The sequence below is a fragment of the Alligator mississippiensis genome, chromosome 8 (assembly GCF_030867095.1).
Source record: "Alligator mississippiensis isolate rAllMis1 chromosome 8, rAllMis1, whole genome shotgun sequence".
Taxonomy (NCBI): Eukaryota; Metazoa; Chordata; order Crocodylia; family Alligatoridae; genus Alligator; species Alligator mississippiensis.
The window spans coordinates 16,480,059-16,502,556 of record NC_081831.1 but is presented as its reverse complement, the minus strand read 5'-3'; the positions used below and the strand labels follow the sequence as shown (position 1 = coordinate 16,502,556).

The following is a 22,498-nucleotide window of genomic DNA, read 5'->3' as shown; positions in this document are numbered from 1 at the left end:
ATCATTCGTAAGAGTTGCTGATAGTTCTACTGAGTGATATGGCATGCCACAGTAAAGAACTGAACAAAGAATAAATAATGAAAAGTTCAGTTACTACAACAGCCGCATTCAATCTCTGATTCTTAACCTTTGTGTAAACATCCCTTTGACATCAGTGGGAGATCGAGTTTCTGTGTTTCAAGGGGAATTGGTGGTCCTAAAAAAAATATCTCAGCTGGAGGACTTAAGTGTCGAATGAAGCTTTTTCTGCAGATGGTTTGAAACTGGTGCTTGAAAGCTCTTCATGATAAGTGTCCCACTTAATGCTTGTGAAAGGAAAGCAAAACAAGATGTGTTTTGTTAAGGGCAGTATCTTTCATGACATCATTTCCTGCTTTTTAACATCACAGTCCTATAACGAAGGGCAAGATGTCTATTCTTAAGATGAGAGCTAATGACCTGCTGCTACCTATTTCCACTTGCTCTGTGTCCTGCCACTATGGAGACCATTTTCTCTTGAACCTCCTGTCCTGTCCCTAAAGCCCCCCTTCCCATCCCCTAAATTCTGAAGATATGTATTACCTTTGTTAGGGTGTAACAGTCGCAACAGATCAGCAGGCTTATGTGTAGCACCTTTCTTATGGGCCACACAACAAGTTGGCCATGAAAAGAAAAGCATTATTGAAAAAGTCAGACTGCTGACTGGCATTCTGAATAAAGCAAGTACTGGCAGCACAGAAGCCCTTTCTTCAACTCCTTAAGTATTTAATTGCAATATCATCATTAAATAGAGTGCAACTTCACACTTAGTCAATGTAAACAATGCCCAGGGCTTGATGTATGCCAGTTGGTTGTACTACCCAGGAAATTAAGTATCTTCTTGAAGGCTCCTGGTTTACAGAGTTCAGGGCTGAATTTAAGTTTTGTTGACTACTTGTATCAAGGGTGTCTGTCCTCAAACATCCATCCATGTCTTGAAACATCAATCCATGCTTACAGTGCTCAGCCTGGAATTCCAGATACTTATTGTGCCCGCCTCTGCTCCAAAAGGCGTTCCCGGGCTGCTTTTGCTCGGGTGGCTGACCGGGTCTGCCCCGGTCCTGTGGGAGGCCCCCAGAGGGTGCCCCGGGTGACGGTGGCAGGCCCCCGAAACTCGCCAGCCACGGCCTTAACTGGACCCTCAGTGGTGGTGGTCCCCCTTGCCGCAGCCTCCAGTGCCGTCACGCCTTCGGCGGGCACTCACGGGGCTCCAGCCTTCCCTACACCCCAGCCAAACGCCACCTTCAGTCGTGGATCTCTCAGCTTCTTCTTACCAGCCCCGCCTTGTCTCTTCCCTTGTCCCCGACCAGCTTGACTCAGTGACCTAAGCTGGGCTCCGGTCCGAGGACTACGAGACCTGAGGTCCTGTTGCCCCTGCGGGCTTTCTCCCCGGCTTCCCTGCTGGCTCTCCCACTGGCTCCTTCACTGGCGTCCCTGCCGGCTCTCTCTCTGGTTTCTTCACCGGCGTCCCAGCCAGCTCTCCCACCGGCTTCGCAGCTGGTTCCCTCCCCAGCTCTCCTACCGGCTCTCTCATCGGCTCCGCAGCTGGAGTCCTTGTAGATGCGGTTCTCGCTGCTTTTGCCGCTCCCGGCGCTGCTGCAGCTTTCCCTGCCCAAGGCAGAGAAACCCCGCGGGTGCATGCTCCTGACATCAGGCTTCCCTGAGGGCTCCCTGATCTCCTGCAGCCTCCCTCCTGTGCTCCCGGGGCCGCACTTTATTCCCGCCGGGTGGCGTCTCTCGCTGACATCACCCAGTTTCAGCTGGATCCGAGCGCGGCTAATGAAACGCGCGGGTGGTTTCCCGGCATGCACTCCTCTGCTGCCCTCGGCTCCTGCAAGGGGTAAGTATGTACTCTCTTTTTCTTTGGTTTTGGGCCGGGGTTTCCCTATAGCCCCGGTGTCCCTGGGACACTTATGAAAAGAGGAAAATTAAAGCCAACAACTGTGATTAGATAGTATAATAATATGCATTTTAGATATCCATTAGAGAGATCTAATAACTAGGAAAAAGAGACAAGTAAGCCTTTTGGATGGGGTCTTACTGATGCTATTACCATAATATCTGCTAGGACTTTCCCCTCAAGTCTTTTTTCTTTATATAAATCTCTATTTCCTAAAGATAGTTAGAGGATTACAAGCGAATGCCTTCATAAGGCCTATTCCATTTATGAAACAATTAAAGCTTTTGCTGTCATCTGCAGAACCAGGGATGAAACTCTGACCCCATAAAGACCATAGCAGTTTTATCATTGACTTCAGGTGTGAAATCTTGGTCCCACTGGAGTGCAATAAGTCAATGTAAATAATGATTTCAAATGGGGGCAGACACTGGTGAAACATTGTCAGTGGTAGTTAGCCATGTTAGTCTGAAGTCAGGCAAAAGGCTGGGTAGATTTGCACCTGGATGGACTAAATCACTGTCAGCCACAATTACTTGCTAATTCAAACAAGAAACCAAGAGTCCTAGAGCGTAAGAAGTGATAAGAGCAGAATCCTCAATGAAGCCTACTCAGGAAAATCACCATGGAGATTTCATTCACCTTTTCATTGCTTAGAGATATGGAAATACCTAGACAGATTTATACAGTATGAGGATTAATGCAGCTGCTATAGTTGCATCGAGACATTATCTAACAATATGAATGTGAACAGGGAGTTTACGTATCTTGAGACCAATTCCAATCACCTATCAGTGCTTAAACACTACCTGGTCTTATTATACAAACATGTATGTTTAATGTAGCAAAAGCATATTGTATTCAAGAGACAAAGCTTGCTAGTTTCTCCTTACCCCTGTCATCTGTGACTGCTTAGAAATAGGCTGTATTAGCCAAGGTGCAGCACTGCAATAACATGGCTAGACCGCTTCTGGTTCTAGAGCTCGTGTGTGTCTCGGACGGCCAAAGCTTTCTGCTGTTCGCTCCAGCGACTCCTTACCCGCCGTATGCATCTGCGCCTCTAAATTTGCATATTCCCTTAGTAGACCCGCTACTGTTCGGAACAGCACATTCATCATTTTTCCCTTCTTCCATTTAGTTAGACCCCATCTGGGCACATGACGGCCCTTAGTTTCCAAATCCTCCCAGAGCTGAACGAGGAGCTCATGGCCCCGCGACTCAGGCACCAAATCCGGACAGTTGAACCAGTCCGTGGGGGTGGATTCCCCCCCTTCCCTTAAGTATTGAATGCATTGAGCGAACTCTTGAGTGGGGGTCAGCTTCTCTGCCTTCCGCGCTTTCACCCCGGCTAAGGATATGGTTGAGGTTTCCTCTGGGGGTCGATAATAGACCCGGTCGCTCCCCATTATGCATCTGAACTCCCCAAGGGATAGCTTAGTTCTCCATTCCTTCACTACGGCTTCTTCTCTCTTTACGGAGAAGTAACCATCAATATTTCTTTCATCCCCTTCTACCGCCTGGTGGTAAGCGATATGCTCCCATAGATCGTTGGCATTCTCTACGTGGCGGGTCCTGGTGTGCCAGGGGCAGCACCTAATTAGGTTCTTCTCCATCACCGTGCCCTTTAATCCCATCCTCGTTGCCATGTCTCGGACGGCCAAAGCCGACTCGAGGTGATTTAATAATCGCTTGTTTGTCGGGGCGGGCTGGTGAATAGAGAGGCCGAGAAAGCTTTATGGTTGTAAAACTTTACTTACGTCGCTTGCGGTTGCGACGAAAACGGTCCGGTCGTCTGAACAACTACGTTAGTTGTTCCAGCTGGCAGGGCTCAGGCCAGTGCATCCGTCTACAAATCAAGCCAGCAGGGAAAAGGATACGTCTGGGATTGCGCTCGGCGATGGGGAGAAGAATCAAAAGGTGATCAGTCTATCGATCAGCTCAGCCACGAGTCAGATCACTTCAGAGGCACTCTGCAGCGTGCTCAAAGTTCTCCGACTTGGGCGGAAGTCGTGCTAATTTTTAAACGGCTAGCAAGCCAATTACTAGCTGCCACGTAGGAATAATTTAGAACTGGCCAATAGCGGGACACAAATTTGCATTCAAATGGCGGGAACTCTCTTGCACCGGGGGGTTTTCTGCTGCAACAGAAAACCTTTACTTTGCAAGAGGCTCTCATGTGGCGGGAAAACTCCACTGTGCTGAGGCACCAAAATCACTGGGTTGTGACAGTGTGCACAGTTATCTGAGAACCGCACAGTGCAAACTGGCACAATGTAGACTCTGCTATATGGGCTAGTGCGTTCACAGCTAGCTTAGAATATATATCTGCAACATTGCTTAGTACTGTATAGACCTAGCTTGAAGGGTCTTATTATTTAAATAGACAGTCAATGTGTAAACTTAAATGAAAAACTAGACAGCCACATTAACTTTTTGCTGCTGACCACCTTAGCTGAAATTTAGCTCAGTAATGTGCATGTCCTGCAATCCAACCCACTCCCTTTCTTTTAAAGTATTAGTTATCCTGACATTCTCTAGGTTCTCAGATATGCTTATCTCATGCCAGTATTTTTTGGCCCATTGAAAATGTGAGGATAGCATAAAATACATTTAATGGTTATATCAGGGGTTACTGTACTGATTTCTAGTTTTGTACTTAAGAATCTCAATGTTACTTTCAACTATAACAAAAGCTCCTGCAGAATTAAAGGTGAAATTTTGTCATGCAGTACCTGTGGCCTTGTTTATGATAAAATTACTGGTGCAGGGTATGCCACACAAGTTGGTTTGCATTCAGTATCTTCTGAGGTGACATTCTTAATGAGGCGTGCTGCATTGTCTGGACCCTCCATAAATCTAGTGACAATCCAGGAGAACGAAAACTCGGTGAAATCACAATGGCAAGGTGGAGGGAGGTTAGCGGAGCAGTGTATAGAGCCAAATTGCCTACTCTGTTTTTATGTAATATGTTTTTAATTTTAGTAAAGGCTTAGGGATAGATTTTTGTCTCACTTCTCCCAGGCAGCTGAGGGGTAGATGCTGACTACAGTCAAAGGTATGCAACTGCAACCCATGCAGACATACCTGAATCAACTTCGTTCTACCTGAGGTACTAATAAGTGCAAGCACGGGGTTCAACACACACTGCAACCTTCTGTCCCAAGAAGCCTGGGTATATGCTTGGTTAGATGCGTAGACAGTGCACAGCTCTGTGCTGCTGTAGCAGTACTGTGACTAGTACCTGACTTGGTTAGTTTAAACCTAGCTCAAGTATACCTGCATGAGTTGTAGACACACCTTGGACTACAATGTAGATGAACCCCTATAGGACTAAAATGGGTGACAGTTTGTCTTCTCACAGGAAACTTGATGATTTCTAATTTGTATCCTTCTTGCACTGGGACAGAACCAAAACCTTGCAAAGCTTTTCCATCAAAGAACAAGAGACGGTTATTCCAAACCTAGAACAGCCAGTGGCCTGGTGGGACACCCAGGTTTAAGTCCCTGCTCTGGCATTCTCTCACATCCCAGGCAAAACCTCTCATCACCAGGCCTTTGGTTATCCTGGGGTGGGTCTCCATTCCAGTCAACAGCTGAGAAACCTTTGCTAATGAAAGGTCCATCCCTCTGAAGCTAGAGGTTGATTATCTTCCATTAGCAAGGTGTTCACATACTCTCAGAAAGAAGCTGATGTGAGGATTGAGAAGATATTTTGAAATAAGGAGGATGTTTGTTGTGGGGATAAACACACTTTGAGGGGAGAAAACACAGAAGTAAGGCAATTAAGTTGCCATATCCCACACCTTCCTAATCTAAAATGTTCTTAGCTGTGCGTGAAGGAGGTGAGGGTTTTCCAATAGATGTAATCAGTGTAAAATGTGTCAGCAAAATGGCCACAGGGTGTTTGTCTCATTTAGCGACCAATGAGCAAAACCCCATGTGATTAATTTAGTTTTGCAAATTCCAGTGCTCGGAGATCCAGCCATTAGAGCAGGCAGCTGTGTGGACTCTGAGCAAGGAAAAGGTAGTGCATCTATTTCTACTGACACTAGAGCTCCTGGCAATATTAGGCTTGAGGGCTTGAGATAGGCAGATGGTCAGAAAGAAGCTGACAACAGCTGTTCTTAGGAATTAAAGCAAGCAAGACTTTTACTTCTCCACCATGTCTCCTAGTGCAGTTTCTGACTCTGGGAGACAGAGGCTTCAGAAAATATATTGGTGCAATAGATTGGAAAAATATTTTTAGCAGGAAAGTCATTTCAGCTGGGCTCTCTGTGAAGCTAGCCAACTGCTTGTGGACTGAATTATAAACTTAGTGGACTAGCTCCCATTAATTTAAAAGTGGAACACAAACTCTTCTGATACACAAACATTTCCTCCTTCAGTCTGTTAATAGCAAACTAAATCAGCATTATCTCTATGGGACAGATATTCAAAAAGCCTGAGCCTGAATTGGTTCAAACTTTGCAGGTTAGTCTAACCTGGCTAGTCTTAACCGGTTTGTAACTGCACAGACATCCCAGAAATGCAGACACATGCCTGCAGTGGCTCAGGCTAGAAGCTGGAGGGTGCTACAGCAGCCCTCCCTTCCCTTGCACATTGCTGAGCTGAGGGGGGACATGGCCAGGCCCTGCAGGATGCTATGATTAGGGAGGGGTTTCCCCCACTCCTGACCAGCCCAGCAGGCAGTTGCTAACACAGTGTTTATCACCCCTAACTCAGTGTTTATCTGCTCATTAAGAAAACGATAGCCTCTGTCCATTAATTCAAGCGCTTCTTAAACAGTTTTTCCAAAGAAGAACATTATCAGCTACCTGTTGATCTGCCTTTGTCCTGTCTCCCACAGCACGGAGGTAGCCAGCATGTTGTCTGCTAGCTAATGCTGAGAGGTGTATGTGCAGAGGTGACCCAGGAATCCCTGCTTAGCAAGAAGTGGGGAGGGGAGAGGGGGAGCAGGGAGAAGCCAGGCAGATGCTAGCAGTCTCTGCTGAGCTCCAGCCAGGGAGCAGAAGGGAGGGGCCAGTTCTACTGTGGAGCACAGAGCCCCACCCAGCCCAGAGAGCATACCAGGATGCTGGAAGAGTCTGGTTTATCTTAAACCAGCAAGGGGTCTGGGACAGACATTACATAAACCAATTTGACCCAAATCAGTTAAGTCTGATATTACATTCAGTCAGGTTTATCTCAAACCAGTTTCAGCCATTTTCAAACTGGCTTATATGCACTGAACTTATGTTCTATTACAGGTTTAAACCAGTTTCTGGTCACTTAAACCAGCTCATGTGTAATGTCTGTCCCTAGCCTAAAAGGGCTGTTCTTTTGTGCTTTCATCCAAGGATCTCAGACGTTTTACAGACATTATTTAAGCCCTAAACATTCTTGCAAAGTAGGGAGTTCTTACCTCCATTCATATATGGATAAACTAAACTGAAGTCAGGTTAAGTGAATTTTCCAAGGTTACACAACAAGCCAATGGCATAGCTTGACATAAAACCCAGGAGTCCTGGCCCTAGCCTTTTAGTCATTAACGCCCCCCCCCCACTCTCTCCCCACCTACCCCCCTCCCTGTTTTGCTGTGAGTGCAGGACACAGAGCAACAATTTTAAATTACAGCAAAGCAAATTAGATTAGAATTCAAGAAAAAACTTCCTTACTGTTCTTGGGACAGAAGGTTGCAGTGTGTGCTGAGCCCTGTGCTTGCGCTTATTAGTACCTCAGGTAGAATGAAGCTGATTCAGGTATGTCTGCATGGGTTGCAGTTGCATACCTTTGACTGTAGTCAGCATCTACCCCTCAGCTGCCTGGGAGAAGTGAGACAAAATCTATCCCTAAGCCTTTACTAAAATTAAAAACATATTGCATAAAAACAGAGAAGGCAATTTGGCTCTATACAGTAAGGCAGCAGAATCGATTGCTCAGGGAAGTTATAGAATTTCCTTTACTAGAGGTACTCAAGAGGAGGCTGGATAAGCATTTAATGGGGATGGTTCAGGAATAGCATTTCTGCATTTATGTAGGGAATTGGACCAGATGACCCTTGAAATCCTTTCTAATTCTTTCTGATTCTCTCTTGTTAGCCTGGAGGTTGAGAATTCTTTTGATAGGTGTTTGGAGCATCAGGAGCTCTTTAATTCTGTTCAGTAGTGTCAGCTACCTTGCCCTAAAGCTGCATGAATTACATATTACACTACTGCTAGAATTTTCAGGATGACTGGCCTCTGAGCCCCAATGTTTGATGATATTACCTCTCTCTCACTATATATAATGATGATGATGAGATTATATAATCTTATCAAACATTGGGGCTCAGGGGCCAGTCATCCTGAAAAGTCTAGCAGTAGTGTAATATGCAATTCATGCAGATTTAAGGCAAGTTATATGTACTGGAGTGGAATACCAATAACATTTGCTATAGGCAGGTGCTGTGTAAGTAAACTCTGCTAGATTCCCGTGCAGCCATGCAAATACTCCTTAATCTGAACCTTGCAATACCTCTTCTGTTCTTGCAGACCCCTCCTTTCCCTTTTGTTCATGCATTTGAATCCTGACTGATAGCGAATGTAGTAAGTTGTAGCCATTTTCCTTATAGAAAATACAACTTACTCTGAGTTCTGTGATGGAAGTGCACAAACAACTCCACATTCAGTTTTACACAAACTCTGAATCTGTTTTGACAACAAGGGCCAAATCCTGCTTTCACTTACACCAGTGTGAAGTTCTAGAACATAAATTCTCAACTAGGGCCTTGAGATCCTTTTAAGGATGTCATGGGGTGCCATGCAATCATAGCATTTACATGTGGAAGCATGTTTTACAGAGATTTCAAACAGAAATCCTACTGTTAAAGACATGATGGCCTGTTGTGATCTTTTTGAGTTCTTTGTAACAGAAGAATTGTTCTATTATTTTATCTGTATTCAAAACACTTATGAAAACTAGGAGTTGGCATTTTCCAAGGGGTGCCTTGGATCTATTGAAGGATGCCTCAAGCCTAAAAAGGTTGAGAATCACTGTTCTAGAAACTCTTTTTAAAGTCAGTGACATTATCAGGATTTGTATCAATGTAAGGCTGAGAATAGCCTTCAACCCTAAGGGCACAAAGGTAAAATAAGCACACTGCATGTGTTCCTCACATGAGGGACTATCATTTACTATTTGTAAAAATCCCCTGGGCTTTGACCTGGTTGAAAATAGGCCTCATAAGTGTCCAACATCCCTAGGTCTCCAAGCACTACTGTATATAGTTGAATTCACTTTTTCCCCACAACCCTTCCCCACAACCCATACACACGCCTTTTTGGAAGATGTATTCAAACTAACCTGAGAATTCGTTATTACACTGAACCTTTTCCTGAGATACAGTTCACAGCTGTTGTCCTGATGGTTCTCAAATGTGAAATTAACCATTAAAAAATTAAGAGGCAGCTGAACTGCAAAGTTGCTCTATGCCACTGATGAGGCTTGTCAGCACCTATACACACAGTTGTGACTACCTCCAGTCCTCTATGCATATATATGCACATGCTGAATATAGTTTTCGTGTTTCTTCTGCTTTGCCTAGATGAATCACACTTGCTTTTAATCAAGAAATAAGGCATTGAATTCAAGATTCCCATCTTGATGCATACAGAAAAACTTGCAGTACCTTAAAGTAATTGGCTTAAATTACAATCTGATCAAAAAGCAGTATGTGGAGTATGCAGCTCAACTTTGAGCCCCATTTCAGACTGAAAATCACACCAGCTGCCAACTAGAGCTAATATATGAGGCAAAGTAATAATACCTGTGGATATAACACTGATGGATGGCTTGAAGTAATTCATTACTTTCCTTCCAGGTAGCTTGGTGAAAGAAGAATAGGTAGTATCTTCCACGATGCGGTTGTGACAAACCACCACATTAAGTTAAAGTGGTCTTTGAAACCGCATAGGTTGTTAGTGATCTTGGAAGTCCCATTCTTAACAACAAGGAATGAAAATATTTCTTCAGGAGCCAGTGGTGGCACAAGCAATCAGAGTGAGGGCAGAGGTGCAGGAAGCAAGTTTTGGAAAAGCATTAAGTTGTGTTACAATTCCATAATGGCTTTAAGGAGGGAAATAAGGTCCATGTGCCAGAAGTGGTATGCAGGATTCATTTCTCCCTTCCTCTGATTCCCCTTACCTTGAAAGGAAACTATAAATGGCCTTTGCCACACCGGTGTTAGTTCTAGTGAGACTCTATTTAGTCCCACTCTCAAGCCCCTCTCATGTAATGAGAAGATTTGATACATTCTCTCCCTTGGAGAAAATATTTTTTAAAATAGCTAGTTTGCTCATATATTTAATAGTAAGAACTGGAAATAATATTTTTGAAAGAAAAATGTATGTTCTGGAGAAGATGCACTGGCCTTAGGGGATTCTTGCAAGTACACATCTTGTGGATAGGACATAGTGAGTTGTATGCATCACTGTATTTTTAACCACGTTTCATATCATTTTGGTTGCATCTAGTTACACACCACAAATAGCAGAGAGAATGGGCTGCCTTCAGGATTTATAAAGAACTGAATTATCAGAGAAGAGGCTATCACCTGCTCCCACATTTGGAGCGTTGGAGTGGGAAGTGGTTCTTGTAAACCTTTTCCTTTGCTCCTGCTGAAAGGGGAAATTGAGTTATCTGCTCTGCATGGAGCAGTTGCTCATCTAGCCTCTCCTTCTCTGATAATTTTACGGGTTCATTGAGGGTACAGGGTACAATATGCTCTTAAAAGCATTCCTGTTACTTTTTGTTGCCTCTTGTTCAATGACATATTAATGAAAATTGATGTTAAAACATGACTTTGAACAACCTGGATCATACGTTCCAGATATTAATCTGCGCATCAAACTCCTTGAGACATATACTGGCTTTGAAGTATCTTGGAGTTTATTAAAAATGTACAGCAGGCCCTTCAATTATTTATCAGAAGTTTTATTTTAAAAGGGGGAAGAACCAACAAAAATGCCAGATTGCAGAGTGAAGTCAGTAAAAACCAAGCAAGATTTGGAGATGTTCTCCCCTATACATAGGATAATATAAATCAGTGGGGCCCAACCTTTTTGGTAGGGGTGCCAAAATTAGCCCTGCACCCGCCCCGAGTGCCACTCCAATCCCTTTCTCCTACCTGATTTGCTGCTACTCTGTGCTCCCTGCCTGATCTGATGCTCTGCTTTCTGCTCGCTGCCCTGTTTGCCACCGCATTGCCTATCCCTCCCCCATCTGCCAAGTGTCACACACAAGCAGTGTCTGTGCCTCTTGTGCCACCTATGCCACAGGTTGGCCACCATTGATATGAACACAAGACCCACTGAAAATCACTCTTCTCTTTTTAAGACTGAAGATAGAAGACATACTGTGTCTGCAGTGGAGATGCTAGCTGAGATGAAGAAAAAACATTCAGAGAGAAACAGCATTTCGTCCTCAGCCTTTTCATGATTATTATTTTGCCACCAGCACCTAGTAAGTTTGGAAAAATCTTCTCATGAGGAAACTATTTTGTTTCCTGAAAAATGGGCATGGTGTTTTGCAATTACAGACTCTGAGCAAACAAAGAAAATAATGTTCTCTTCCTTCCTAAAACATCATTTCCCCAAAAACCAAAAAAACCAAACAAAAACACCCTCCAAGACTAATTGAGATCTGGGACCTGTAAGTTTGGATCAGACAAACCAAAGAGTGTTCCCTGTTGAGTTTAATCTACAGTATGGAACCATTTCTAAAAACACGAGGCTAAAAGTAATTTCAGTTATCACAGGTTAAACTCTGTGTCAGAAAGCATAACCCAAACAAAATAGTTCTCACAGCATGTTGCAAAAATGTTTTCTAGGCAAGGAGTTGCTTTCTTCTCTCAGTTGTGTGCTAACTCACTTCAGTGGACTCGCTTGATATACAACAGCGAGCCTGAGCCCAGAATCAGACCCCAAATTCCATGAGTGGATCCAGGATTTACTAAAGCAGGGTGAGGCACATTGCCCCCTCAGGGCATGGAGGCAAGGTGTGGCTGGAGCACTCAGGCCAGGAGGAAACACCAGGGAGCTGGTGTGTAGTAAAACCCCCAATTTTTCTTTTTTTATTTATTTTTAAATGCATTCCCTCCCCTTCCCCAACCATTTTTTACTTTTTCTCTCCATCTTTATTCCCTATAGATAAGTATAAGTAAGCTAAGATGTAGGATAAGCTTTAACATTTTGTTTTAGGTAGTTTTATTTTTCTCTCCTCTCTTTGCAAATAAGTGCCCTGCTATTTTGTTATAGATAGCCACTGTTTTATAAGTGATAATTATTATGTTTGTATTGATTTTTTTTTTACTGCTTTTATATTGTGTGATTACTGTTTTGGGCCTATATATGTAAGTTAGCATAAGTCATGTCAAGTTTCCATCCTGTAATGTCAAGCCTCCATCTTATCCCCATGTCTGGTTGTGTAACCTATGACTCATACTACCCCTCCTATGTAACTTGGTTCCTGAACGAATGGGGATGAATGAGGGTGCTTGAGAGACAATGGCAGTAGGTCTAAAAATAGCTCCCTCTGAATGACCAAACCATCAACACCAATACCTAGACCAATGACCCAGCCCTTGGAACCACCCTCAGCATTCAAGACACAAAAGATGAGGCAACCCACCATTGTGCCAAGGCTGCACATGCTCAATAAGAACATCTGGACCCCGCTGGAACAGGACTGACTTTGCCTGGACAGGCCTTCCCCATGGGAGATCAGAGGTAGTCTGCCCCATAAAAAGGGGCAGTGAAGACTGACTCCTTGGGATGCCCTCTCCACCTGGACCAGCACCATGCCACACCACCTATCCACTCAGAGGCACTGCTGGCAACCCCCCTCTGGACAACACCTGGACAAAGACCCCTTTCCAGCCTGGATAGGTAGCTATTACCCCCACCCCCTCTTCAACCAAGGACTTGGACTCTGTTTCTCTTCCCTACCTGGACTCCAGCCCTTCCACTGCGTCTCCTTCTCCTGCTGCCATTGTGAGTGCTTGTGAGTGTGTGTGTGAACCAATAACTTCATGGGGCTGTGTAGTGTGTTGTCTGTTTATTAAACCTGTTATTTTGAAACCCTTAGTTGGGTTTTTGTTTGTTTCCTGACTGTTTCCTCCTTGTCAACACTTATCTGCCCCCACAATCTCTAAGCTGCCAGCCTCAGTTTCCAGCCCCAAGCTCCCAGGTTTCTGCCTCTCTCTCTCTCTTTCCTGGCTGTCTTCTCGCCACCACTTATCTGCGCCACCCCCCCCCATCTTAGCTGTCTGCCTCAGTTTCCAGCCCCAGTCTACCTTAAGTAACCCCAAGCCTCAGTTCCTCAGCCAGCTTCTCTCTTGTCCACCAGTTCTAATCACAGTTCTGGCAACTTTCACTCCCTACACTTTAACTCTCTCTCTCTCTCACCTTAACCTTCTCCCAGGTACCCCAAGCACACACATACATACCGTACCATCCAAGTTAGGAACTTACCTATGTGTAGGTGGGTTGTATGTGTGTGAACTGGTGAGTGTGTGTGTATGTGTGTGTGTGTATATATATATATATATATATATATATATATATATATGTCATCATGTGCATGATATACAAATTAGTGATCTGTGTATGTGTACTGAGTGTGCGGGTATGGACAATTAATTTTTGTCTAACTTTTGGTGTGTATAGTATATATGCTTGAATTGGTGATAGGTATGCATGTGCCTAGGCTAGTTTGGATGTATATGTGCCTGAGTTGGTAATGTGTGTGTGTGTATGCACCTACCTGATTTGTGTGTTTGTATATGTGCAACTGCGTCACACCCTCCTGTCTAACAGCGCAATATTGAGATCCTGAGAGTTGGCTTGACCCCACAGGGCAACAGGTGCACCAAGGTGTGAGGGGGAGCCCCAGGGCTTACCCTGCTCCAGCCATGAGCTGCAGAGAGCAGCTGTAAGGGCTGCCATACTCAGCCAAGGATAGGACAGCACCATGCAGGTTGCTCCTTCCAGCATCTGCTCCCTGCCTCCCCTCCACCCCATGTCTCCTGCTGGCTGGCAGCAGGCACTGGAAGGAAGAACCTATGTGCTGCCATTGCTTTCCCCAACTGAGCCTTGCTCTCCACACAGCTGTTCCTTGCAGCCTGCAGCTGGAGTGGGTCAAGAGAGGCTCTGCGGCTCCCCCCATACCTGTGTCAGCCAGTTGCAGTAGTGATGGTGGTGCAGAGCCAGTTCCTTCTTCCAGCACCTGCTCCCAGAGAGCTGGGGACATGGTGGATGGGGGAGCAGCAGGGAGCTGGTAAATGAAGAGGAAACTTGCCTACTGCTGCCATTGTCCTGCGTGGAGCTTGGCATCCCTTGCAGCTGAAGCCTGTGGACGGAGTGGGACTGGAGCAGCTCTGGAGCTTCGCCTATCCCTGGATCAACTGGAGACAGAGACAGGGGCAGCAGAAGGAAGGTGCGACTGTGACTGAACCACAGCAACCCCCCCTCCCCCCCGACCCACCTCTGCAAAGTTCCTACCTCTGAGTTGGAACAGTATTTGGAATTCATCCACATTATCCCTGCTTCTGGATTCATGGTATTTTGTGTGGGGGGGATTTTGTATTTTGCTCTTTCTTTTTATTTTTGTTTGTTTGTTATAACATAAAAATAAGACTCTGGTTGTGGAGAAGAGCTTGCACATGTGAAGGTACAGAAACCAGAAGGCAATAAAAATTACACCAAATCTTTTATTATCTATTATCTATTAAAACTCACAGTTGGCAATACCGCTACCTAATCTAGAAAATAGCTTTCTAATATTGTATTAAAAATCAATTTAGCAGAATGCTTGCACATTGTGCGTTGAATAATAGCACTTCACAGTCATAAGCTCCAGTGTGAACTGAAGGCAAGATTAAAAACATATATTCCCAAACCCCTGGTGTCCCCTCGAGGTCCTACCTGTTTGATATTTAGCTTTTCAGAGTGCTTCTTTGTTCCCCCTACCACTCCTGTGGTCCATTATCCCATGTTGGCTACAACTATATTCAGCATTAGAAGCCCCCAGGTTTCTAAGCCTAATGGTGTTATTTCAATCTCAGCTAAGGCTACATATATAACAGGAATTACTAATTGGGTCAGTTCTCAAAGCCCTGTAAACTAGCACCCTAATCTAGAGTGTTTTAAAAGGAAGGTGTATGAAGACTAATGCCTGGTTTCTATAAGTGATGCACATTCCCATTGGATTGTCATACATGTGTAGGATCAGCCACATACAGCTTCTAAAAAACTGGTGTAAAATATTCCTATGTAGGCCCCATCCAGACAAGTATGGATATGAGGTATACGGTGCCACACACTGCACATGCAGGCAGTCCCCATGCAGATACCTGCAGCATGGGAGGGGTTTTTGACCCCGGGAGGTCCAAGACTGTGTGCCAGAGGGTGCATGGCACAGGCATTCCCTAGGGACGAGTAGCAGTAGCACAAGGTGTGCTGCTGGTTCTTGTCCTCAGGGAAACAAACATCTGCACTCATGTTGATGTGGCCGCAAAGGACATTTTGGTTTTTAAGAGGATCAGAGTTCCCAAGCTTTGGCAACTTAAATACTCTAGGGAGACAGAGAGGGATTAGTTTTTATACAGTTCATCTCTTTTATGGATCTCTATCCTTAAGAATAGGAGAACGGATCTTTAAGAATAGGAGACATTATCAAGTAGTGGTATTTGCATGGGACTGCAGGGAGAGTGTGGTTACAGAGGTAGTTGGAAGCTCCGCTACATGGGAATAATACATCCCTGCACAGTGTTGTAATGATGCCATTCAGTGAAGCATGGTGGTAGTCTCTGCTGAATTCTGAATCCCAGCCAGATTTACTTGTTAAACATTAAATTGTTTGCCTATCCACTTAGCCTATGTTACCTGTCTCCCCATTACTACTCTGAATGTGCATCTCAAGGAGCAGCTTCTCTAAGGACTCAGTCCAAGAAGGCAGCTCTCCCAGCTCCCACTCCGATTTAGTAGGGCGGGGAAACAACTTTGCTTTCCTTGTGACATGTTTTATGGAGTGTCAGTAAATTTACTGGTATCTTTGGTGGACAGGGCTGTCAGAGCCTCACAGCTACTTGAAGATGGCTGGTGACAGCTTAGATCTGGCAGCTTAGGCAGAAGTAAATGCTACAGTACCATGAGGACAAAGTTAAATACACATATCTTTCCTCCTAAGACAACTCTCTTAGCCTCTTGTTAATCTCCTCTGGAAGTATGTATCCTAGGTGTACGCTCACCAATGTCATCTATAAACTGTCACACTGCCCATTTCTGGGGCTGTGACCTGATAACTTAGTATTTGCCACCCAATATTATATTGTGCTATCTTTTGTCTCCTTGTTGCAAATTTATATTTAATTTGCTCTCCACTATCATTCCAAACACATTTCCAATGGAATTATTTCCTAAGTCTCCCCCTCATAATGCATAACTATATTTTTATTTGTCCTCAATTGTTTTTTGCCTGCATTTTCAAAGTTAAAATCCTATTTCCTAAAGATATTTCTGGTCTCTCTAGGTCACATGTATTATGTCCATGTAGACATAGGTATGTGTTTTGCTTTGCAATTTAATACTTTATGGGCATGTCTACACGTGATGCTATGTCACTGTTGCAACACACTACAGCAATGTAGTGTCAGTGGGCAAAAACTGTAACGCTGCAGATATGTTGCCATAGCGCCCACTCCCTTGATACATTGCATCTTTATGGCAACCTAGCGGCTAAAAATAACTCTGCGCCGCAGGGATGGCACAGTATGGGCTGTTACTGAGCCGTCATTTAGCACTTCCTTTTGGAAGTACTCTAGGACAGCGCAGTAACAATGGCGCCAGAGGGGCACACGTAGATTGGCCCTGTGTGATGTAATTTTTCATTCTCTACTGACAAAAGTCTGGGTTGGGGTTTAAATCACACCCATTAAACTTTACAGAACTTTGAAAGACTTAATAAAAGATATTCTCAGATACTGGGGCTCGAAATCACTTTTTTCAGTCATAAACATTAACTTTGCTTCTTCATATTTTATAAGTTCACCTTTCATTGATTAAACAAACCCATTTTCCATAGAAACCTCATGTTATGCAGGTGCTTTTTAAAGAGTTTGATCTTGTGAAAGTTAAGAGCACTAAGGCCCTGGCAGGTGTTACAGTTGAAATGCAATAATGTGTTAATGGAGCAATAAACCATAACAGTCAAGCAATTTATCACCCAATAATGCACCACAGAAATGGTCCTCCAGTTACAAAGATGTTACTTGTAAAATGTAGAATATCTTTGCAACTTGTTTTTATTGAGTTTTAATTTGAATATGTTGCATGTTAGTAGGGTGAATGTGTTTGGCCAGGTCCTCCAGCATCCCAGAGTGGACTGCTCTCCCTCCCCCTGTCCATCCTTCTTGCAAGGAGATTCTTTATGACTCATAGTGAACTCTGCTGCCCCAGGGTGCCTCAGTAAGGGATGTCATGACTTACTGACCCTTCTCTCTTTCCCCAACCAAACTTCAAAGGCAGCTGCTTTAAGAAGCCATTAGCACCTCTTCCCTGTGAGAAGCAGAGTATAAACACACACTCAACATCCCCCCCCTACTCCTGCAGCATGCTTTGACCCTTTGAATGGGCCTCCTCTGCTCTGTGCAAGGGTTTGGGGAGCAGCTTCTTCACCCAGGGGGAGTTCAGAGCTCTTTTCTCATTAGCAGCACAGCTGAAGCTGTGGGAGGTGTGGAAAGTGCTGGCAGAGCAAGTTCCTAAGGCATTTTTCCACATCTGGACAAGTTGCCCTGTGTCCCTGCAGCAGGTCATATGGCATGACAGTTTCCACCAAGCAACATAACTTCTTGCTTGATGAAAATCAAATCAGGGATTTAAATACCTCTCTTGGTCAGTCTCAAATCAGTATAGATTTTTCCTTGTATGGCCATGAGGAAATAACCTCTTTTGCTTAGATGTGAGCAAGCTGCAGCTAATGTAGCCCCATCCAGATGTGTAGTGATATCCCTTACATCAGGTATTTTGTTTCATTCCTTGACAGCAGTAGTCCTCCCTCCAGTTAGGTTGTGTGAAACATACAGCTTTATCTTCTAATACTTCCTTTCAGAATAAATCTTCATCTAGATTCATTTCAATGAGGCTTGTTTTTCAGGCTCAGAAATGTGAAAAAAAAGTTAAGGAATGATAAATGATGCAATGTTTCCTCTAAACATGAGCTGTGTTTTGGTACCCAGATGCAGTAATGAGCATATTAGAACTAATTCTGCATTACCTAGCTGGATATTCCATGCAATTCTTTAACATTGCATGACGAAGTGGTGTATATGTGGCTTTAAGAAAAGCACTGTGTTAGAAGTAGTGCAAGATGTTCATGTTTCATGAAATGCAAAGTAAATGCTGTATCTATATAAAAGAAAGCTCGACTTGTGGTTGGTATATGTATGTATAGTATATATATGTATGTATAGCAAGCATCCATACCATGCTTCCCTGGTATACATATCCAATATATACCTTGATTTCCTTTTTCTTTTACTATTTTAAAATACTTTTCAAGTCTAATGTATAAAGCCCAGCACATGGTTGGGTTGGAGTCTTTGGTCCCAACCCTTTGGGAGTGCCGAGTGAATTTGTGCCTCTCTAGCATAAGGCTTGCCTAAAGTTGGCTTACACAGCCATGGGAGGAGCCTCTGAGCAGAGAGAAATCCTCCAGTACCATGGAGTTGATATAGTAGCTCCTATGCCATGCATCTTTCTGACTGAACTAGGGGAGAGGTGTTTCTAGAGGAAAATAGGAATGGCTGGGTCTCTGTAAATCTTCAGCTGCTCTAGGAGTCCCTTGAGGTCATTAACAAATGGTATAAACTACAGCAGCCCTCTCAGTGCTTTGAGTTATCTCAGGAGAGTGACCTATGTTCAAAGGAGAGGAAGCACAGCTTAGAAACATCTGTTTCCACTCTACATTGCACCGATTGCTCCTGGATGGTAGTCCAGGACCGGGCAGGGGGATCTGTGGCTCTCATAATTACACGTGCCTGTGCTGGGTGGACAAGTGATCAGAGTGTTTCTTGCCCTCATCACTTGTGGCCATACGTGAGGAGAAATCCTTTGATGAACTTCTCAATAATATTAATAATTCAAGGTTTTAGCTTTAAAAAAGCCTATTACCAGCATATTTCTGAAATATATATGCTGGAGTTTATCATGGGATATCGGGGAAAATTGCTAGGCTATATTGAGGCAAAATGCCTTCGATGGAGTTATACCACAGTTGAATTTATCCTATTACGCCTATTTCCGAGCAAACCTTCCTTTTCTCCAGAAAATGCAGTCAGTAGTCCCAAGGTAGCTGTGTAGTTGTTGAATCAAAGGATTCAGAAATAAATCCATATTATTATCTTAGTAGTTCTTCCTTACCTTGTTTGTAGATGAAATTCATGCAGACTTCAAGAAGACTCTTAATCTGGCACAATCATCCCTTTAATGCATAACCACACAAAATTGTTGCCAACTCTCACAGTTTTATCATGAGACTTTTTCATAAAGTCCTAGCTCCTGGAGTTGTGTGAGTATAAGAGAGATAAGCTTTTTTTCCCCCAAGTAGATTTTTAGCCCTCACAATTGCAGAGAAAGACTTGAAAATGCACATCCTAGTGGTTCAAAACAGTCAGTTAAAAATACACATTTATTTTTCAAAATTGCATGATTTCTGAGATCTTGACCTAGGGGTTTTGAACAGTTGGGGCTGGCATTTCTGCTACAGTGAATGTAAAAATACTGCCCTTCCCAGCTCCTGAGAAGAGTGATCAAGCTGTAGAACATACTGTAAGAGAGAGATCAAATCTAAAAGGAAATAGAAAAAGGGATTTAAAAGTCTTCCGAGGCACATTTTCAACAGATAGCAGTAATGTGAAGTGCAGAGCTGAGGATCACAGCCAAATTGAGACCAGGGCTATTCTAGCCTTCTACACATCTAGCCGTTGATTGGGAGTTTTGCTGCAGAAGCACGTGAGCTGTTACCTGGAACCAGTGTTAAACAAGTGCAGAGCAGGAGCACAGTGAAACTAGGTAAAACTCGGAAACAGTTTCCCAGAGGACTAAACAAAGTACCCAAGCAACGTCGGGTGCCCAGAGAGCAGAGGGGGCTGTCCCTCCTGGCTCTAAGGGCCCCAGAAACCTTACCTTGGCTTGATGTTCCCCTGGTTTTGGTGTCTGGAGTTTCTCACCCTCATCACTTGTCCTTCATTGTGGCCATGCCCAGAGACTCTGAGCCATAGTCATAGTGGTTGCTGGAGGACATGGACCTTCCCCAGGAGCACTGCAGGTTGGAGCCCCTCTTGCGGAAGGACGAGGTGAACTTGTAGAAGTTGCGGTGCCGGTTGCGGAGGTATTCCCTGTAGTTCTTGGTGAGCAGGGTGTACAGGAAGGGGTTGATGCAGCTGTTGCTGTAAGTCAGGCAGGTCACCAGGTAGTTAATGCACTTTTGGGTTTGCAATGTCAGCTGCAGGGAGCTGTTGTAGAGCCGCACCAGCTGCCAGATCCAGAAGGGCAGGAAGCAAGCCCAGAAGACCAGCACGATGGTGAAGATCATGATGAGCACCTTCTGGCGGGGGGACCGCTTGTTCTCCTTCTTGTGGGGCGGGTTCCTCTGGGACTCCAGGTAGGTCCTGGCCAGGCGGGTGTACAGGTAGCCGATGATTATCCCTGGGGCCATGATGCTGGTGCTGAACAGCACGGTCAGGTAGGTCCTGTAGGCGTCCACGCTCCAGGTCGGGGCGCACATCCTCTTCACCCTGCCCCCCGCCTTGCCCCCCTCGCTCAGGGTGACCATCAGCATCATGGGCAGGGTGAGGAGCAGTGAGACGGACCACACGGCCCCCGCCGTGACCTTCCTGTATCCCTGCGAGCGCTTGAGGGTGTCCAGGGGCCGCGTGACGGCCAGGTAGCGCTCGGCGCACATGAGGGTGAGGGTGAAGATGCTGGCGTGCATGGTGAGCAGGTCCAGGCTGAGCAGGAGGCGGCAGCCCAGGTCGCCGAAGTACCAGTCCTGGGCCAGGTAGGTGCACACCACGAAGGGGATGGTGGAGAGGTAGAGCAGGTCGGCCAGCGCCAGGCTGACGATGGAGCTGTACATGGGCGCGGCGCAGCGCGTGGAGTGGCACATCACTGCCAGCGTGTACACGTTGCCCGCCACCCCGGCCACGTACATGCAGGACAGCAGGGTGCCGAAGGCCGCCGTGAGGAGCAGGTGGCCGCTCCCGCCCTCCGGCCCGCCCGACACGTTGCCCGCCCCCAGCCCGGCGCCGCCGGCCGCCAGGGACACGTTGGGCTCCATGGGTCAGGCAGCGCCGCCGCCGCCGCCGGGCATCCCCGCGGGGCCGCTGCAGCCTGCCCGGGAAGCGGCGGCGCTGGGACGGGGTGCCCCCTCCCCGCCGGCCCGCCCCGTCCCGTCCCGTCCCCGGCAGCTCACGTCGGCCTCCGCGGGGCCAGCAGCGTCCTGCCCGCTCGGCTCCCGCCCGGCTCTGCGGCGCCGCCGCTGCTCCGCTACCTCCTGCAGGCGGGCACGCAGCGGGACCCGCGCGCCGCCGCTTCCCGAGGGGCCCCGGGCTCCGCAGCGGGGGCGCGAGTGCACCGGGGGCGCCCCCTCGCCGCGGGGTGCCGCGAGCCTGGCAAGCGGCGCCCGGGGCTGCGGAGCGGGGTCTCACGTCTGCGGAGAGGCGCCTCGAGTCTAGCAGGGGTGCGTCCCTCTACAGGGGTGCCTCGAGTCTCTGGAGGAGTGTCCCAAGTGTATCAGGCTGTGCCTCTGTGCACAGAGGCGCTGGCGATGCGTGTGGGGTGCACGCAGGTGCACGCGCACCCCCTGAGCGTGGCAATGCACCCCTGCGAAAAGAGGGTGCCTCCCTGCGGGAGCCCCCTGCTTGCCACTGCCATGCTCCCACCGCCGCCACCGCCTGCGGGAGCTCGCCGTGCCCCTCCAGGGGCACAAATCTGGGGGGGGGGGCACATGCCCCTCCATACCCCCCCCAACATGTTGCCTGTGCCCTCCCCTGCCCCACCAACACATTGTCTATGCCCCCCTGCCCCATAGACTTACTGGTGGGAAGCTGTGGGAGCTGCTCTCCATGCTGCCTGGCTGCCACATGTGTATGTGTGTACACACATGAACATGGTACCCTCTGCCTGATTGCCATCCTCCCACAGCCCCAAGCAGCCCCTTGCAGGCTGGAACTCTACCAGCCTGCAAGGGGAAACCCACTGTTCCCCACACTTTCCTCCTTTCAAGGAGAATCCATTTCTAAAGTTTGTTCATGACCCTTTCACATATTTTTGAAATCCACTTTTGGGTTGCAACCCACGGGGTGAGAAACACTGTGCTAGGGGATGTCAAGACAGGACACGCTGGGGCACGCCTACAGAACAGCAGATTGGAGCAGTAGATTAGAGCAGCCTCTTGGATGCTGTACTTCATCATCCAACGCTAGACAAAGCCTTGGCTGGGATGATCTACTTGGGGCTGGGGTTTGGACTAGATGTGACCTTCTGAGGTCCCTTCCAACCCTAATTTTCT

The 22,498-nt window shown here is 46.2% G+C and overlaps 1 protein-coding gene across 1 annotated transcript in view; it reads right to left on the bottom strand.

Annotated features, from left to right (window-relative positions):
* LOC106736645 (urotensin-2 receptor) overlaps positions 1–21,473 on the bottom strand; it is a 39,329-nt gene extending 17,856 nt beyond the window's left edge. Inside the window, exon 1 of the mRNA XM_006270427.3 lies at positions 20,113–21,473. Within this exon, the coding sequence (XP_006270489.1) occupies positions 20,162–21,265 (1,104 nt within the window). The 5' untranslated portion in view covers positions 21,266–21,473 and the 3' untranslated portion in view covers positions 20,113–20,161. The remainder of the gene's footprint in view (positions 1–20,112) is intronic.
* Between the last annotated feature and the right edge of the window lie 1,025 nt (positions 21,474–22,498).